This window comes from Pteropus vampyrus, unplaced genomic scaffold, assembly GCF_000151845.1.
Source record: "Pteropus vampyrus isolate Shadow unplaced genomic scaffold, Pvam_2.0 Scaffold40, whole genome shotgun sequence".
Lineage (NCBI taxonomy): Eukaryota > Metazoa > Chordata > Mammalia > Chiroptera > Pteropodidae > Pteropus > Pteropus vampyrus.
The window spans coordinates 7,337,707-7,357,413 of record NW_011888821.1 but is presented as its reverse complement, the minus strand read 5'-3'; the positions used below and the strand labels follow the sequence as shown (position 1 = coordinate 7,357,413).

The 19,707-nt window shown below is 40.9% G+C and overlaps 1 protein-coding gene across 10 annotated transcripts in view; it reads left to right on the top strand.

Annotated features, from left to right (window-relative positions):
• The first annotated feature begins 2,390 nt into the window (after positions 1 to 2,390).
• The window catches only part of MARF1 (meiosis regulator and mRNA stability factor 1), a 35,312-nt gene continuing 17,995 nt past the window's right edge, over positions 2,391 to 19,707 (top strand). For 2 of the 10 annotated variants that reach the window (XM_011358405.2, XM_011358402.2), the window contains exons 1-15: positions 2,391 to 2,514; positions 5,505 to 5,706; positions 7,495 to 8,187; positions 8,936 to 9,110; positions 10,040 to 10,266; positions 11,437 to 11,554; positions 12,120 to 12,292; positions 13,754 to 14,182; positions 14,384 to 14,541; positions 14,627 to 14,782; positions 15,818 to 15,980; positions 16,684 to 16,862; positions 17,834 to 17,914; positions 18,525 to 18,761; positions 18,883 to 19,002. In XM_011358405.2, coding sequence (XP_011356707.1) covers positions 5,563 to 5,706; positions 7,495 to 8,187; positions 8,936 to 9,110; positions 10,040 to 10,266; positions 11,437 to 11,554; positions 12,120 to 12,292; positions 13,754 to 14,182; positions 14,384 to 14,541; positions 14,627 to 14,782; positions 15,818 to 15,980; positions 16,684 to 16,862; positions 17,834 to 17,914; positions 18,525 to 18,761; positions 18,883 to 19,002 — 3,053 coding nt within the window. In that variant the 5' untranslated portion in view covers positions 2,391 to 2,514; positions 5,505 to 5,562. The other 8 variants (XM_023529652.1, XM_023529650.1, XM_023529655.1 and 5 more) reach the window with 6 other exon arrangements.

Sequence of the window (19,707 nt, the reverse complement as noted above, 5' to 3'; positions counted from 1 at the left end):
GAGGATATTGAAATGATTATCATTAAAATCCTCTTCAGGAACGGGGGTTTAGGTAAATGTCCTTAGGTAAAAACCTTAAAAAATGAAAGGAAAATTTTGGCATATTTTAAAAATTTTATCCTCTTTATTCATTTTCCTTTAGTGTTCAGATATGAACGAGCAGAGAGCTTGGCTTCTCTTAAGTCCTTCCATAACATTTTATCATTTCAAAACACTAAACCTAACCTAACAGAAGAGAAGTTCCGGGGGAGGAAGTCCTTCACTGGCAGCCAGCATAATTTAAGAGCTGAACTGAATGTAAAGTAGCTGCTTAAACAGCTCAAAAATCTTCATCCTCTTTTCATAAATATGAAGATTATAATTTGGCCAAGGAAAACACTGAAAGTTACTCTTACTCTCTGATAAAAAGAGTTTGCCCAGCTAAGAAACAGGAATAAGATTAACAGAGTCTATACTTAAGAAAATAGATCTTAAGAAAAATGTTAAAGCACTCTTTAACAAATATCAAATTGAATTTCAATGAATAATTACCTGCTTCCAAGGACTGGTGTACTCTGCTTAGGCTAGTTTTCTGCAGAAAACAATAAAATTACATTTCTTTAAAAATTATCTGCAATTCAGACTTTTCATTTGCTTTCCATTTAGTATGATTGATTCATTTTTATTTACTGTATTTAACCTGTTGAGACCAGGCACAACTCTGGACTTGACAATGCCAAGCAAAGTCAAACAAAATGTGTCTGCTCTTTATTATGTTTTGTAGCTAAAACTTTTTTTAAAAAAAGCAATTAAAAATCCACAATTATTTTGTTTCCTTTTTTATATTTTTAGTTAATATGGTCTATATTCAGAGATACTTGGGTGGTAGGAAGGGAAGGAGGAAGGAAACCACCCCTAAAAGAGAAGCACATTTGTTTGGTACTTTGAACAAAAAACCAAAACGCTAAAAACAGAGTTGCTTTCCATCTGTTCTAATTCCCACTTGGAAAATACTCTCCACATGCAGACACAATTAAGATTTACTCAGCAGTAATAAATACCTAAGCAGACAGATGATGTGTGTGTTCTTGTCATCTGCCTCCTGGCAAATGAAATTCAAGCACAAAGGATTCTTCAGCTACATGTTTGATCTCGCCCTTCCCAATACAAGGATGACTATAGGGATGTACGAGCTTCCCCTGAAATTTACACCACTTACTGTGAATTGTCTAATGAAATTGCCTCACACCGCTGACTTCAAGGGGGAAAAAGTTCTCTTTTGGCCATTTCTAGTTACTGATAATTCGCAAAGTGAATCTGCTTCTTGGCAAACTTTACAGATAAACTTTTCCGCAGTATTCAGCTAACATCCTAAACTACGTCTAGATTTAGATATAAATGTGTGCTTTGTTTTTCTCCTAATTTGCAACAGGAAATAGTGAGAAGCTGGCAGTTTCGCAAATGACAGTTGTGCTTACTGCTAAATTTTTTTGAATTTTAGGCAAAAGTAGATTGAGGCGAAGAAATAAACCCCAAATGTGGCACATCTACTCACTTAAAACACAACTGTTATTGGCTTCACAAAGCTTTTGCAATTATAAGGTCTTATTTTTGCTCGCCCAATCTGTCCCTGGAAAAGTAGTGTTCATTTGTAACGAGCTCTGGAGCAGGGCTTTTAAAAAATAACGTTTTCTTACTAAAGTCACGAGGACCTCTTAATTGTTGGTGACAACATTCAGCCTAGTCTTAGCCCACACTTTATTTTGGCCAGCTGGGTCGTAACTGCGAGAAACCCTGCCGGCCCAAAGGACTTGGCGGTTAGCTCAGTTTTCTGTTTTCTTTTTTCTCTACTCGCCACTAGGTTGCACTAGCTTAAGGATGCTGTGGAAAATATGCGTCATTTAATTTTTTTAAAAAGTAGAATCATCACGTGACGAGAGACAGACAGACAGGCAGACAGACAGACACGGGAGAAAGCCAAATCGATCGGGTTTATCCATCGAAATCCCGTTTAAACTGCCTTCCCTCAAAAGACCGAAAGAGCTGAAATGTATCAAATCCTAGTTGGCAGGTTTTTCCCCTGGTTCCACCTCACAAGCGCCTTAATTCTCCGCTTTCAGGTTCCTTTCCAGTATACAACGATGAGCCAAGGGGAACGCCTCCTTAAACTGAGGTTTTCGCCCCAAAAGCTGGGGTCGCCCCCCTGGGAAGTCCCCTATTTAGGGGTTTATCGGGAGGGGACTGAGCCTGACGAGGCTGCAGGGCCGCGAGGCCCCGCCCCCCCCGGGTTCCCAGCACGCCCCGCGCGGGGAGGACTAGGCGGCGGGGGAGGGGCGGAGGAAGGGGCGGAGCGACAGGGAGAAAAGGGCGTCGGTTTTTGCGACAGGGGCGGTTCGGTGCGGAAGCGGAAGTGGAGGGTGCGCTTGGCGGCGGCGGCGGGAGCTGCGGAGTCGGGAATCAAAACAAAGGGCCTGGGGGGGGGCGGGGGAAAGGCGGTGGGCCGGAATGTGAGCGGTGGTGGAGCTGTCGGCTGAGGTGAGTGAGCTGGCGGTGCTGGGAACTAGTTCCTGATGGGCCCACTGCTCTGGGGCCACCAGACTGGAGGGGTGACAGTGTCCCCCCCACCCCCGTTACCTTCCCTATTGCTGGCCGAGGTGGTGGAAGTTGGCTAGTCCTAGGGGAAGGACTCGGACCCACCAGTCAGGCCCCCGCTGAAGGTTTGGGTTGTCTCCCTTTCACGTCCGTTCACGGCTGTCATTGCATTGCCGCTACTGCCTTTTTGGGATGTTCGGCTTTCCGCCCGCATCTCTCTCCCTGCTCCCTATGGGGCCCTCCAGGTGTGGAGAGCAGCCTTTCCGAAAAGTGCGCCCGGAAAGACCGGGCGGGTGTTTTCTCAAACCCCCTGAGAGTTTTGCATCAGTTTTTCAGCTTTCTCTAGGGTGTAGCCTCTGGTTTGACAGATAATGTTGAGTTTTCTTAGGGCTCGAGCCACTCCCACTACTAATAGTAACGCGACACCGTGATACACCTTTTAGAGTCTCTCAAGCACCTTTTTGGTATTATCAGGAGCTTTCCAGTTACATTTGTATCTTTTGGATTTCTCAATATCTCTGACCAGTAAATACTGTTTTGCATTCAGGGAAATTGAAAACTAATTGAAACGGTTTTCCTAGACATTTATCGAACTCTTCATTCGTTCAATTGACATGTACCAGGCACTGTGCTAGATGCAGGAGATACAAAACTAAGAAAACATGATCTGTGCTATCATGAAGTGTATATTTAAGTGGAGGAGACAAAAAGAAAAAGCAAATAAGGTAATTTTAGATAGAAGAGCTATATGGGGTAAAAAATGGTAATATGATGGGATGGTGTGGTGGTCAAGGACTAGATTGGGTATTAAGAGAAGGCCACTGCTAAAGTTTCTACTTTGATTGATTCATCGACGTCAAACAACAGCTCTGTGAAGTTGCTACTGTTATTATCAGGCCCATTCTACAAGCAGGGTCTTAGGTTCACAGAGGTTGTGAGTTGTCCAAAGCTGCACAGATAGGAAGCAGCAGAATTGAGGATTAATACGCAGATAGTCTGACTTCAGAGTCTGTGCTCTCAACCACTATCTGAATTGCTCAAAGACTCGGAGGGATAATAGCAGAATTGAGATTTCCACTCAAATCAAATAGAACTTGCTTCAGCTACTTAAATTCCTTAGTGGCATTCCTAGGAACATTGGAGGAAATTCCTGGGTGCAGGCCAGAAATTTACTGTGTTGAGCAATAGTGAAGGCACCCTGATGTGATAGAAAGAGGTTGACAAGCCTGGTTCTGCCCCCTTTCTATTTGTGTGATCTTGAGAAAGTTACAAAATTTCCTTAAACTTGTCTCCTTCTCTGTAATATAAGGCCAATTTCTCCCTTGTCTATCTCACAGATATACCGTGGGAGGGGAAAAATTACATAAATCGATCTCATTATCTGATTGTTTTCATCATTGTATCTCTTTGCCAAGCATAGGCCTGCTACATAGGAGGTAATAAGTAAATATTTGGTGACTTTAGAAATAATGTTAAGTAAAAATGGTTAATAAATTGTATTGTACTCTACCTGTCAACTCACTTTCAGGATTGGCCTTGAGGTTTGCGGGAGCATGTCGAAGTCGTGTATGTCATGAACATCACAAATTCTCATGATCTAGCAGAGATTGTGGGGAGATATAAGACCTGTATTTAATAGGAAAAGCAAGTACAATAATTTACTAACATATACTAGGTAAACAACTTTATTCATTCCCTTATCCAACAAATATTTACTTAGTATATACTAAGTAGCCAGGCCCTGTGCTTGGCACAGGTGACACAATAGTGAAAACAAAAAGATGGGCTCCTTTATCTAATTAGCCACGCTTTACAGAGGAAGAAGCCAAAATTTAATAGGAAAAGCAAAAGAAGTTTTGTAGCTTCAACATAAAATTCCCAATAGTAAATATTTTAGGCTTTCTGGGCCATAAAGTCTCAGTTGCAAATACTCAACTCTGCAAAAATGAACCATAGTGTAAAAATGAACCATAGATAATACTTAACAACAAACGAGTATGGCCACGTCTTGATAAAGGTATTTATAGACACTGAAATTTGAATTTCATACAATTTTATGTCATAAAACATTATTTTGATTTTTTTCTAAGACTTTAAAAACGTAAAATATATTCTTAGTTCAAGGGCCATTTAAATGCAAGCAGTGGCCATTTAAATGCAAGCAGTGGGCAGGCCATAGTTCACCCATCCCTGCTTTATGTGATCAGCTGTCCTATACCTTAGATACAGTACTTGTATAGTCATCTTGTCCCTCACCATACTATGTAGATGTTAAAATGCTTGAAAAGAGCATCTTATCAGAGAGATAACTAAAAGGGAATTCTTTTCTATATGACTAGATTAAATTTCTGAAAGATAAATTAATAACCTTAAAATGGTCACTGTAGGTAAGGGTAGGTGGTTGTTGGGGTATGATGGCGAGGACTTGGGAATGAGATTCAGTTGTCCTTACCATTGGCAGGCTGCCTTCAGGCCCAATGGCTATTATTGATTTGATCTGCTTTTATTCTACTGTTTAAGTGTTGTTGCCCTGGAGTAGATATAACAGTTGTGACTTGATATTTCTGTTAAGATTTTCAGTGGTATACTAGATTGAACTTTAATAATGACTAAACTAAGAAATTGGTTCGATTTATTCTATAGCAGAATCAAATTCAAAGTCCACAGAGGTCACTTAATTTGGACCTTACATACTCATATCAAAGACAGTAGGATAAGTTGCTTTTAAATCAATTTCAGAATCTTATGTAACTGGTAATGAGGACATGTGGTTGTTCTTTTACTAAAATTACATGCTCTTTGCTGTTAACTTTTTGATTCTCACAAACAATCTTCAGGGAGAGTCGAGAATTAAGAAAACCTATAGTCTCACATTTTAATGGTAAAATTTGTACTTATGCATATAAATAACATTGAAATCTCATTCTTAACAGGGTGGAAGAATGAAAGAAAAGAAAGATGAAAGAATGTTGAACCACTTTGTGTGGCTGTATGATGGAAGGAAACAGAACTGAGAACTCCAGCAGTAGAACACTTGGATGGCTTCAACAAGATAATGACGCTAAGCCATGGCTTTGGAAATTCTCTAATTGCTTTTCTCGTCCTGAGCAGACATTGCCACTTAGTCCCCAAACGGTAACTGTGTGCAAGACTAAGGACACAGCAATTTCCTAAGGCAAATAGATGAGAGGTCCACTTGGTCTGGGGCGGTCTCCCTCCTTGGACTTGGAGTTTGTGCTAAGTTTCCCCTTGTATCTTGCTTATATTACTCCTTGTAGCACATTATTGTAATTCCTTACACAATGAGAGCATAATTTTTTAACTACTGCACTTCGATGTTTTAAATATTTAATGTTAACATCTTGAGAAGATTCGTTTCTCAAAGTCACAGATTCCAAAGATAAAATCCACATTATAGAATAAAATCAGAGGACAATATAAAATAGATTTTATTTTACTGTGGCCTTCTGAGTCTTATGACATCAGTAATTTGGGTCATTTCAGAAATGTTTTACTTTAGGGGCAAGTGACAGCATTGGCAGCTCAAGCAGGGCTTCCTGGGAGGGCAGATCTGGCTCTCAAGTAGTCAAATGATACAGAATTGTGCTGACAACTTTACAGATCCAGAAACTTGATTTTTGTCAGTGGCATCCAGAATTAAGTATGTTCAAGGGGACCAGCTCACAATAAACCTGCCCATAAGAGCCAGGTATCTATAAATCAGAATGCCAGTCATTTCCAGCCTGAACTGTAATTACGGAGGGGGCAGAACACACTGCTTATTGGATGATCAGCCCATGGCTATTGCCTCCCTTTTAGGAAAGTCTAACTGAAAATCCAGATTTCTCCCAGATGAGTATAGAATCACAGCAAAAGGAGTGAAATCATGGCAGTCAGATGGACTCTTCTGTGCTCCGAGGGGTGAGCATGTCTCGATCCCTGTATAAGGGCTTAATAGTGCCTGCCATCAGCCCATACAGGCTCTTGATCAGTTAGATCTCCCTTCAGTGGCCAGGTGCTCTGCTGTGTGTGCACGATCTCATTTTGTCCTCTTAATAACTGTAGGAGGTATATCTCATTGTTCAATATCAATTGAAGGATGAGGAAACGGAAGTGTAGCGAGGTAAAGTAACTTATCCAAGGTCATAAAACTGTTAAGTATCTCATGCAAACCCAGGCCTCTGACATCAATGCCATGCCATAACCTTTGTAAATATACTGACTTCCTGTGTCTATTTTAGAAGCATGTGACAAACTATTTCTCTTGTACCTTTTCCCAGGTAGTTTTCTAATTACTGTAATGCTTTTCACTGGCTACAGAATAATTGTTGGCATTATGGCTTTAGGTCATGATATCCTAGGGTTTGCTAAGTGTCATCAGTAATGCATTTACCGACCTTCGCACAGATGGGCTACTTGGGCAGATGGCTGAGCTCATCCATAATGTTTGGAATCTGCTTCTCTGGAGGACCTTACTAAAACTCCTTATGATCTGACTGTAAGAACTATTAAGTATTTTCCTCAAAGCACTTTGCTCGTCAGCCGTCTTTATTGAATGCTGTTTGTGACTGTGTTGTTTTCATACCACCTATTTTGTCTTCAGAAGATGCTGTGAGGCAAGGGGAAGTTATCAAAGGGAAGTAACGGAGACGTAGATGGTTAACTGGGCTTGCTGAAGACACTTCCCCCAGTCTCTTAAAACTCAGGAAGAGTGCAGTCTTAATTTTAGTCTGTTTCCATGTTCACCCTCTGCAGACCTCTCTGAAGAATGCCCCTGGTTTTAGCTGCCATTCCATTTTGTTTGGTCATGATCGAGTGGTGTAAACAGGATTAAACACTGTCTCCATGGTTGAATGCAGTGAGATGTAACCAGAAGTCACTGGCCTCATAAAATTAACTTGTATTCTGATTTTCTTTTCTCAGAAAGAGTACATGGAGAACAAGAAAGTTGCTGTGGAATTAAAGGATGTACCATCTCCCCTTCATGCTGGCTCTAAACTTTTTCCTGCAGTCCCACTTCCAGATATTCATTCTCTTCAGCAACCTAAAATACAGCTTTCAGCTGTCCCCAAAGTAAGCTGCTGTGCTCATTGCACTAATGAACCCTCCACTTCACCAATGCATTTTGGTGGTGGCGGTGGCGGTGGCGGTGGCGGAGGTGCTGGTAGCTTGATTCACACGGGCACACTGTTAGACTCGCAAAGCACCAGGACAATCACGTGTCAGGTAGGGTCAGGGTTTGCTTTCCAGTCTGCATCTTCACTCCAGAATGCCTCAGCTAGGAACAATTTGGCCGGCATTGCAAGTGACTTTCCCAGCATGTGTCTAGAAAGTAATGTATCTTCCCGCCAACACCTGCCCTGTTGTGGAAAGCTCCATTTCCAGTCATGCAACGGTAACATGCACACGCTGCATCAGTTCCCGGCTCTCCAGGGCTGCACCTCCGCTGGCTATTTCCCCTGTTCTGATTTCACAAGTGGGGCTCCAGGGCATTTGGAAGAGCACATTTCACAGTCGGAGCTAACGCCTCACTTGTGCACCAACTCTTTGCACCTAAATGTGGTCCCTCCGGTGTGTTTGAAGGGCTCCCTTTACTGCGAAGACTGTCTAAACAAGGTTCGTATCTTTTTATTTGGTATGTTGGGTGCAGCTGAGCTTTGAGGAGTGACTTTTGAGAAGTGACTATATCTCGAAAATCCTTGGTTGTGCATGGGGTTTTGAAGATCCTTCCATGACGTAGCTTTCTCCCCGTCAGCATAACTGTTGGTGGGCTGAAAGAACCAAAGGGTAAAATGGGAGGGACCATTCAGAAAAGGACAGTAATTGTTATGTAGTTTATGCTTTTTGGGCCTCTTGCAATAAATCTGTTGCTTACATGTGAACCTAGCTCGGCCAAGCCTCGTGTTCTGTTTTTGCTTCAAAGGCTAGAGCACAGTCGTGATTTCTTATAACTAACATACACTTTATACATGGACCCATTCATGTCATATAGCTAACTGCATGTTGTCCTTTTGTAATAATTTGAGGAACTTAAAACGTGGCCTCAATCACACCTGTGTTTAAGTGAAGACTTTAAATCCCTTTATGTAAAGTATGTCTGAGGTCTCCATTGCAGCAGACACATGCCCCAGAATGTAAAGGTCCGATCATGTGGCTGTCTTTCCTGATCACTTCAAGTCATTTCTTGAAGTGAATTTATGAATCGATAACTAACAGTTCTGTGAAAGATGATTTGAAAAGACATTTAATCAGAGGTTAGCAGGTAGAAAAGAGAAACACTTAGAATGTGTTTTCAGTTGTATATAATTCTAGATTCTGAAATGATGTATCTGAACTTCCTTTTTTAAAAAAAATTTTAAAACAGCCGGCAAGAAATAGTGTTATTGCTGCTGCTAAAGTCTGGCCAAATATACCACCTCCAAATACCCAGACCGCACCTGTTACTATTCCTCTGTGTAATGGCTGTGGAACCAAAGGAACGGGGACGGAGACCACGTTGTTACTGGCGACCGGTCTAGGGAAAGCTGCTGCAAAATTTGGTAAATGACAGTACAGTATAAAATGTGCATATTTGAAGTTTTCTATTCAGTAGTGTTCCGTCAGTTGAATATCTGATACGAACTGCACCTAATCACCTTTTAAAGATTTCTTATGGTTCTAAAGCTACTGTGTATGTGAGTCTCTACTTCCATCTCTTGGTAAAAATCCTTTTATTTTTACAGAGAACTCATTTGCTCTTTCTGTTGGGCTGAGGCTATTTGAGATCCGAAGCTGTGTATAAAAAATGGGAGTATATTAGGAGAAATAGTGCCAGGTGGGACTTAGTGTCAACTTAGGGTGATAATCACACTCGTTAATCACATAATCACACTTGTATACTCCCTAAAGGACTTAGTATCTAGAAAGATTTGGTAATGGCTAGTGAAAAATATTTGAAAACCTAAGATTATTTCCCTTAAAATAGTTAATGTGACATTTTCTTTTGAAAACATTTAAAAATTAAATCTGATGTTAACACAGTACTAAAATCATTTAAGATGATGGACAGTAAGAACTTTACCTTTCATTGCCTCTTTATTGTTCTTACATACTGAGTAGGTAGACAAGCATGGGTGGAGCATGAAAACCAGTTCCCAGAGCTACAGCATCCATTCACCTCTGTGCTAGTGTTCAGAGATGCACAGCTGATCAGCATGAGGGTGGCTCATGCTTTGCGATGGATGTATTGTGAGCTTAAAGTAACCTGACCTTTAGGTTTGTTCTCTCCTAAAAAAGATAGAACTATTTACTGGAGAGACTGTAGCAACAGTCTTGAGGGTTGTTATTAGATCAGCCAGTGAGGTTGATATTCTTAAAATCCATCAACAGTTTCATTTTTCTGCCACTAAGAATGATAGGTAGCTACCTATTTTATTTTTATTTGCCATGTCTTTTTCACTATGCCTGATTGAAAGTGTTAACATTTAAGGGTCACCGGAAGTCGCGCTAGCTGGACAGGTGCTAGAAAACTTACCCCCCATTGGAGTTTTTTGGGATATTGAAAACTGCTCAGTTCCTTCAGGCCGCTCAGCGACTGCTGTTGTACAGAGGATCCGTGAGAAGTTTTTCAAAGGCCACAGAGAAGCAGAATTCATCTGTGTGTGTGACATCAGTAAAGAAAACAAAGAAGTTATTCAAGAGCTCAATAATTGTCAGGTAAAAAAAAAGAATTTTAACCTATTATGATAGAATAAGCACCTGTGATTTTTTAAAACATAATTTCAATTAAAAATTTGTTTAACAATATGCATTTGTGCTGTTTGCAAATAAAGGAAATTAGCAAAAGATTATTTCTAAAGCACAGTAAATTCACAGTGCCATCAACAGATTCTGCCACTTTAAGTGAAATGATATATAATGAAAGCCGTTTTATCATAGGCTAATTGATATAAACAAGTTAGGTTCCTCTGAATGAAATGACATTATTCGAGGCCTGCTGTACTAAGAACCATTTAATTTTGTCTGATTTTTAATAATGATGCTTATTTGTGATAGTACCAATCCCATATAATAATTACATATGTATCATTTCCTTTGATTTTCAAGGCTCAGAAGATTTATTATTTGAAATTTATAAATGAAACAGGCCCCCCAAGTGGTTAAGCAATTTTTTTAAGATCACATGTCCAGTAAGTGAATGAGCTAAGATTTAAATCCAGATTTACCCCAAAATCTGTTCTCTTAAACTGGAAATAGGATTTAGTTCTTTTGACTCTTAGTTTCATTGATATGTCATATTGCTGCCTAAAATTATGTTTATATTCTTTATAGAACCTAATAAATTCTGTTGTGTATTGTATGCACCTCTCAAAACCAACCTTTTCTTACATGTGAACCTGATAGTTTTAACAGGAATAAACATGTTAGCTCCCTAAGGTGCAGATGCCTCTCCTCTCCCACCACCTAACCCCAGATCCTGAAGGCACAGATGGTGTATATAGCACAAAGAACATCAAGTACAGCCCCAAATCTTATCTTAATCATGTATCAGAGATATCTGCCACTCCCAAATTGTTGTCAAAAGCTACTCATGAGAGCTCATTTAACTATAAATTTCACTTCCTTTTCTCTGCATATTTTCTGAAGGGGGGATGGATGAAGCAAAAGGAGAAAGGGATGAAAGCTGGGATAATAATGGAACCAATTAATTCATATGGAGAACCAAATTTGAAATTATGGAAATGTGGTTGTAATTTTTTTTCCGTTCCTAAGTTGCAATCATAATAGTTTCTTCCCTCAAGGACAGTTTATTAAGATGTGAGCAGAATGTGTAGTGATTTTCTCACTCAGCCTTTGCTCATTTGTCTTTATCATAAATTAATGCAGGTAACTGTTGCCCACATCAATGCTACTGCAAAGAATGCTGCTGATGATAAACTCCGCCAGAGTCTCCGAAGGTTTGCAAATACGCATACTGCTCCAGCCACTGTGGTTCTTGTGTCAAGTAAGTATGAAAACCTGTGCTCGTTTCACCTAGACTCACTGAGTGGGAATTATTATAGAAGCCAAAAGATGTTAAAGTAAAACGTCCCCAAAGAGGCTGAAATACATAGGACATACTTATGCTCATTTTTGAGAACTGTTTTAGAAAAACAATTGTGTCTACATGGATTTCTGTATTTCCTCCTTGGAACTTGAGTAAGGATTTTTGTGGGGCCAAGTTTATTAAAGAAAATATAATTTTTTAAAACCCTGGGCACAATGTTGCTAATTTTAAAAATCTAAGATGAGTAATTTCCAAAATTGACACTCCCCAAGATATTAATATTTGCTCCCTGTCAGAACTGGAAGTAACATGTGTCTTGGGATTCAGTATAAGCATGTGGTGAAATTGTCTTACTGTGTTAATTCCTCTGATAACGAAATGTGCTCCTGTTCTAAAAAGGGAGAGGGAGCGACTTTGAATACAGTCCAGCCATTCCTTCTCAGTAGGTGTCAGTAGAGTTGTCTGTCTCTGTCAAGTGTTTCTAATGTTTGGGGATGGGGTTGGGCTGTACCTTTTCTTTCAGCTGATGTCAATTTTGCATTGGAACTTAGTGACCTGAGACACAGGCATGGTTTCCATATAATTTTGGTCCATAAAAACCAGGCCTCAGAAGCACTACTGCATCATGCTAACGAACTGATCAGATTTGAAGAATTCATTTCCGACTTGCCCCCCAGGTTACCACTAAAAATGCCAGTAAGTGGGTTTGCATTCTTTTTGCTGTGTTCCAGCGTTAGATTAGGGAGGCTGAACACAGCCCTTAACAAGGGGGTCTCCAAGCCCAGGGGAGGCTGTTCTTTGTAGGAGGCTGACCAGATTTTGAAATAAGATTCAGAAACCTTCAGTCTTCCCTTAAAATATCCAGAGACTTGATGTATGAATGTTGCTTTTCTTTTTCAAAATCTCATAGGGAATCGACTTTTAGATTTACCTTACCAGCAGCCACTTGCCAGTGTCTCCAAAGCTAGCAATGTTTTGTGTCAGACTGATAGAAGTAACGGAATAAGAGTCATTGCTCCTTTTGCTACCACGTATTGTGGGTAAAGAATATGGTGATGTTTTGTACCTACTGCTGTGGTTGGAGTCAAACAGAGTAATCGTACAGTTTTTAGGCATTTAATCTCTAAGCTCCAGCAGGCCTGTGAGCCTCTTTTCTACAGTAACATGCCTTGTCATGGACGTGTACAATTAGGAGTGGTTATTGCTACACTTGTGGCCTGTTAAGGCACGCGATAGGAAAATATGAGCATGTTTACATCAGGATGAGCATCTCTGATAGTCTTAATTTGGGATAAGAAGGTTTACTGCAATGCTGAGCTGTGCTTATGCTGTTTGGAGAATATTTGCATAACTCTTGAATAGTAATAATGGACAGGAGCTGTAGTGTGGATGAAACAGAGGTGTGGGCCATCCTGTATATTAAATGCAGTTTTAACATAATTAAATAACTTTAGAATTAACAGAAGCACCTTAGAGAAATTATCTCACCCAATGTCCTCATTACAGGGAGGAGGAAATCAGCACATAGGAAAAGAAAGCAGTTCGTTGGTGGTCAGACATACTGATCACAGCAGAGCAAAGACTGGACCCCAAGCCCCCTGATCCAAGCTCTTAGGCTGCTAGTCCCCCTGCATTCCCTAACACCCCAAATGAGCCAAGATTAATCACGTGCTGAGGAGACTCACAGTTGGGGATACCAGAGTCAGGCCCACAGAGTAACACACAGGCCCTCCATCAGCCTTTGGAGCCGCCCTGCTAACTCATTTTGCTGTTAGTCATTATGTTTTGGTCTTTTGGCTATAGCTGGGTTTTCTCCCTCTGCTTCTGTGTGACATTCACTTTTCTAATGTAGAAGACCTTTAAGTCAAATGTAGTATTTAGGTGAAAGATCCTTATTCCTTATGGTTAAAAAAAAAAAAAGACGTTATTCATAACGTTGAATCTTGCCAATCTCATTCACTAGAGCGATAACTCAGGTACATTTCTCTTTTTCTGTGTTTTTCGGTCTAAATAAGTTCACCTTCTCCCGACTGGATCATTATTACCTCCCCTCCCAGGTAGCTAGCTTGTTCGGAGATCACTCACTGTTCTTTTCTTGTAATTAATTGAGTGCGTGCCTTCGAGTTAACCTGTGGTAACATTTCTCTTCTGTATCAGCAGTGCCACACTCTGCTCTATGTTTATAACCTCCCAGCGAATAAAGATGGCAAGAGCATCAGCAACAGGCTCAGACGCCTGTCGGATAACTGTGGTGGGAAAGTGCTGAGCATCACAGGTTGCAGTGCCGTCCTCCGCTTCATAAACCAGGACAGTGCAGAACGGGCTCAGAAGCGAATGGAAAATGAAGATGTCTTTGGGAACAGGATCATTGTGTCATTTACTCCAAAAAATAGAGAACTCTGTGAAACAAAAGCTTCAAATGCAATTACTGATAAAGCGAAGTCTCCCAAAAAACTTAAGAATCCAAAATTGTGCCTCATCAGAGATGCAAGTGAACAACCTTCCAGTGCCAAAGCCATGCCTGGAAAAGGGTCGCAGGCGCATTCTGGATCAGCTACAAAAAACACAAATGTGAAAAGTTTACAGGTACTTTTGATACTTCTTGCTTTCCCAAGTTTCTGGCAGGCTTGGTTTCTTTGTCCCTGTGTTTTAGATGCCTGCTTGCTTTGGTGTGCCCTCTCTTTATTTCCGTTTTCGATGATACCCAAAGGCAAAGGGTTTCTGTATGAGGTCTAACACACCTCGGGTACTTAGAGTTTAAACTCCACTGCACTTGTCTCTTTTAAGGAACTGTGCCGCATGGAGTCGAAGACTGGCACTAGAAGCTGTGAGCCCCCGCAGGCCAACCTGAGACTGGTGGCCCCTCCGCACAGAAACCCAGGTGCTGTGGCGCCCACACCGAAAAACTCCGGGATGGCAGACTCCATTTACAGAACCAATCCTAAGTAGGTTGAGTTGCTCTTTCTCGTAGTTGTTTTTCCAAGTGAAGGAAAATAAATGACCTTTTCCCTTTGATTTTCCCTCCATTAGAAAAGAGAACCTCAGTGCCCAAAGTGTTACCAGTTCTCCTGTGGAGAAAAAAGACAAAGAGGAGACTTTGTTCCAAGTGAGTTACCCATCTGCTTTCAGCAAGTTGATTGCAGCAAGGCAGGTCGGGCCTCTGCTCGCGTCTCCGCCTTGGTCTCGGTGAGTCCAGCTCTGTGATCCGCGGGTGCTTACGTGCACTGGAAAGGATGACGTGCACACGTAAAAGAATTGAAACTATACAGAAGCGCGTAAAGTAAAAGAGAAGTCCTTCATCCCTTCCCTGCCAGCCCCCCTTTCCTCAGGTGATCTCAGCTAACACTGGGGGCAGTGCTTTCCACCATCTCTCCCTCCTTCACATGGCCATTCGTCAGCAGAGGGCAGAGAGAGATGCTTGTCCTGCGGGTCCTGGCCAACAGTGGGAGGCACGTTAAGATGTCCTCATCACTTCCTTCCCTTCGTCATGTTGAGGGAAAGGCCCAAACTAGATAAACAATGGTTATTCCTATGTGTAGGATAATTATAGGAAGCCATTTGAGAAGTGCAGTCCTCTGTACACCTTTGTAACGATACTCACCTTATCTAAGCTTTCCAAACCCACAGAGTAATTCTGGAGGCTTGCAAGACAGAAGGAGCCATAAGGCCATGTTGCATCCCATGAGCTCCTTCTAGCATTGCATGTGATCTGCTGAGCTGATGTAGACTCACTATAGAAAGTGACTTTGGACCTGTAAAATTACATTTAAAACTTCACACAAAACTTTGCCTTACATGGAGAAGGACTGCAACATCTGAGGAAGAATATCTAGCTTTTTCAAAGCTGAGGGAGGTTACATGACTTACGTTAGTATCACAAGCTAATTTCCTAAGAATAAATGCCCAAAGTGGAAAATTAGTTCATCACATCTGCCCGTAATTTCTACCTTTAGCTTGAAATAATCCGGTGAAAGAATACTTGATATTAAATAATTTACTGGTTGTTTTTACAATATCAACAGATAGTACTTTTAATAATAAGTCTAAATCAGTGTATGCTTAACATAAATACATTTGAAAACCAAATTGTGTTGTGGCAAGCTCTATGTATAGCTTCAAACAAAGCCTAAATGATATAGACTACATAAATAGAATAACATTTAAAAATTATCTCAGTATGTATGTTTTAAGCATTAGTATGTCTCTAAACCTTTTAAACAGAGCATCTCCACTTGCTTTCAACGTTGCAAATTCAAGCATTGGTGCCAACTGCTCAGACACATTTGCAAATGGTGCTGACATCCAGATCAGCAACATAGACTACAGATTATCCCGGAAGGAGCTGCAGCAGCTCATGCAGGAAGCATTTTCCAGACACGGCAAGGTACCCTTTTCACTCTTGTTCTTGCCTTTGTTTCACTCTTTGCTGGCATTTCACATCGAGAAAACTTGATTTCACACATATCCACAGAGGATGTACGTGTTACTGACCGAGTCTGAACTCCTTCCTTCATCCTTTGATCTGCTCGTGGTGGTGCCGTGCATCCAGTGTTTAGGACACAGCCCGGAGAGCAAGAAACCTAGCAGAGAAGCACTTGTGGTCTCAGGCTAGGGTTTAAATGATACTTTGGGAAATAAAATACTGACGGGTTTTAGTTAGCTCTGGCTGCTAAAATCTGGAAATAGAGTTATAAAATAATGTCGGCTGTTTTTGTTAGCATCTTACTATATATGTGATTCAGTTTTTAGGTGCAGTTTGCTACAAATGCACCTTTTCCAGATTCGTAAAACAGTTATGCCCCAAGTTTTCACGGGTCTGGAGAAGACCCCAGAGACCCTGTCCATGTCTCGGCCTCTGAGCTTGCGTCAGAGAGCCAAGTGTTCAGAACACACAAGCGGGCCAGGCCGGTGGCATGGCCCTGAAGGTCACCCAGGTCACTTAGGTCTGATTGGCAGAAGTGCAGAGTTCAGACAGGTCCCCTCACTTTGCTGAAGTCCACAGATATGTCCCTTAATGACTCACCTTTAGTCTTGAGGTGACAAGGTTCTGGTAGACTCGCATTCTGTTTTCCTTTTCACTGCTGTAGGTGAAGAGTGTTGAGCTCAGCCCCCATACAGATTATCAGCTCAAGGCTGTTGTTCAGATGGAAAACTTACAGGAAGCCATCAGTGCGGTGAATAGCCTCCACAGATACAAAATTGGCAGCAAGAAGATCCTGGTCTCACTTGCCACAGGAGCTGCTAATAAATCACTCTCTTTACTGAGGTAAAAAAAAAAAAAGCAAACAAGCCAGTTATTTCAGGACTTGAAGCAATTTTGTAAATAATAAAAATAGGTTTTGTCATGTTCCCAACCATTTTGTGGTGATTATGTATGCAGTAATGCTTATTATGAATTGATAGAGTTGAAAGTAAGCTAGTAGTTAGAAATAATAAGTTAGAAATAAGCTAGGTAGAATAATTTGACTCTTGGTCCAGGCATTAATCAAAGGTAAAGTACAGCTTAAACTTGGCAGGCACTTAGGAGTGAAATAATATTCCACATATTCAGAACAGCTTCTAAAAATAGTAGACCTCGACAAGAAAAGTTTATAAGCCTGGAGATTCTGAAATATTACCTTCAAATCTTAGTAGACAGTAGATTGGTCCATAAAGGGTAGATCTACAAAGAGCCAAGCTCTCAACTTGCAGGTACTGTCATGATGTCAAATAGACACCAGCCCCATAAGTCTCGTTACAACTCTGTCAATCTCGGGAATCTGGTGATGGTTTTATTCAGAATCAGCTTTGGTTCTTCTTTGGCTTTCTCTGCTTTGCAGGGAGCTAGTGACAAAAGACTCACTTCTGAGTACCCTAAACTACAGGACTCCCACTCTCTCCTCTCTCACAGACGAACCGCAGTGCAACAGGAGCCATTCGCGCTCTTCTGCCTTTTGCTCTGAATTAACACGGCGTTTGTCTCACTGTGTGGTATACGGGTGTAGAAAGCCCTGTGCTGCACCAAGGGAAAATACCAGTGTATGACTTAAAAATTGGCTCTAATCGCCCTGCCCCTAAGGTCTTTTCTTTCCATTTTTTCTGGAAAATAAATTCTAACATGTCAGAAACTGGTAAATTTATTTTGCATGTACATTGCGTTAATCAATTTTATGTACTCTTTTTAAACGAAAACTTGGGAATTGCCTGTTGATTTCCAACAGTATTTGTTCTCTAATTGATTAAAATTTTGTCTTACAGTGCAGAAACAATATCTGTTCTTCAGGATGCTCCCGCCTGTTGTCTGCCTCTTTTTAAATTTACAGATATCTATGAAAAGAAGTAAGTTAGGTTTCTTTTTTCATTGATCCAGTCAATGCTAATTGGTAACTTCCAGAATGTTGATTGGTGATTGGCATAAAACTGTTGTAGCAGCTCTTAAGGAGCTTCCAGCCTGGTGGAGGAATGAGACAAAGACAGTTGCGTTAGAATTAAATTTCTATTTTAACATATACTTTAAAACTTCTTTCATTTTTAGCAAATTTAGGCCTTGGTCCCCAAAGCTGTACTTTAATTTTTTTTTTAATTGACCGATTAGTTTTGTTATTTATTGAGTGACACTTTTGGAGCACCTTCTAGACTGTAAGCTCCAGGATGACAAGGACTGGGTCTGACCTAACACAGCACGTGGTAGGAGCTCAGGTAGGGTCAGTGGAATGAGAGGCTGAGGCTCTGTGCAGAGTGCAGAGCTGGGGAGACTCCTTGCGCTCAAGGAAGTGCCAAGCATCCCTGGTTCGATAGTGAAAGAATTCATAGTAAAATTACTCCGGTTTTACCTTTGAAGAAACAGAGGCGCCATTCTTGGTTGTAGCCTTTTACTAAACAGGACAGGAATTTCTGTGTAATCAAAGAAAAATGTTCTAAGTCAGCATCTCTTTTTCCTTGCTTTTAGGTTTGGACACAAGTTAAATGTTTCAGATTTATATAAATTAACAGACACGGTTGCAATCCGTGAACACGGAAATGGAAGGCTGGTGTGTCTCTTACCCAGCAGTCAGGCCCGACAGAGCCCCCTGGGGTCTTCCCAGTCACATGACGGCTCCTCAACGAATTGCAGCCCAATTATATTTGAAGAGTTAGAATATCACGAGCCTGTCTGCAGACAGCATTGTTCCAATAAAGACTTCAGGTACAATGCCCGTTTCCCTTTAGAAATACCCCTTTTGGATAAGGGCAGGGAATGTCTGTTAGAATGCCTGTTGTGGACCACCAGGAGATGTTGGGTAACTGTGGCCTTCTCTTTTCTGCAGCGAACATGAATTTGATCCGGACTGTTACAAGATTCCTTTTGTGATTCTCTCTTTGAAGACGTTTGCACCCCAGGTTCATAGTCTTCTGCAGACACATGAGGGCACTGTGCCGTTGTTAAGGTGAGCACGTCAGAACCATTGCGATGTGATTCCTTGCTTCTCTTTGTAGAAAATCTGCCCTCGCTGTCCACACCTCTTCCCAAGCAAGTATCACAGAATACTTCAGCCTAACATCTTTAGCCTTGCAGTCAGTTAAACTATGTCTGAATTGGATCCATTCACTCAGTGTTTCAACAAGAAAATTTTTGTTGGTGTTAAATTTTAGAAACAAAACCATAAATAGGACAGTTTCTTCTCCACAGAGAAGAAATTATTATAAGTGCTATCACAAAAGGTTGCGCAAGTGTTATGAGAGTATACACAACCTCGAATAGCTGTAGATTTCAAAATTTGAGAGAGAAAACTGTTCTTCAGAAGTCTTTAACCACACCGTGTGCCATCTGGTAGACAATGTGGGGTCTAACGCAGGACTAAGTTGCCTTAAGGCCTACGATACTTCAGAGCAGATGAATAACGCACTTGGAATCCAGTTGCTTTTTTTAAACTTCCTCTGCTAGAAAATTGTCCAGGAATTTCTAGTACCATCAGAATGCATCAGAGAGGTAAATTCCACAGTGATTGACTCCCTGGGACCTTAATTTTAACTCCAAACCCAGATTGTGAGCATTTAAACAAATTATTTATTAATAGATACATTAAAATAAAGCCTTCTGTTTAGCGGATACTTTGCTTTTCCGTTATTTTAATTAACTTCTTTTTTTTTTT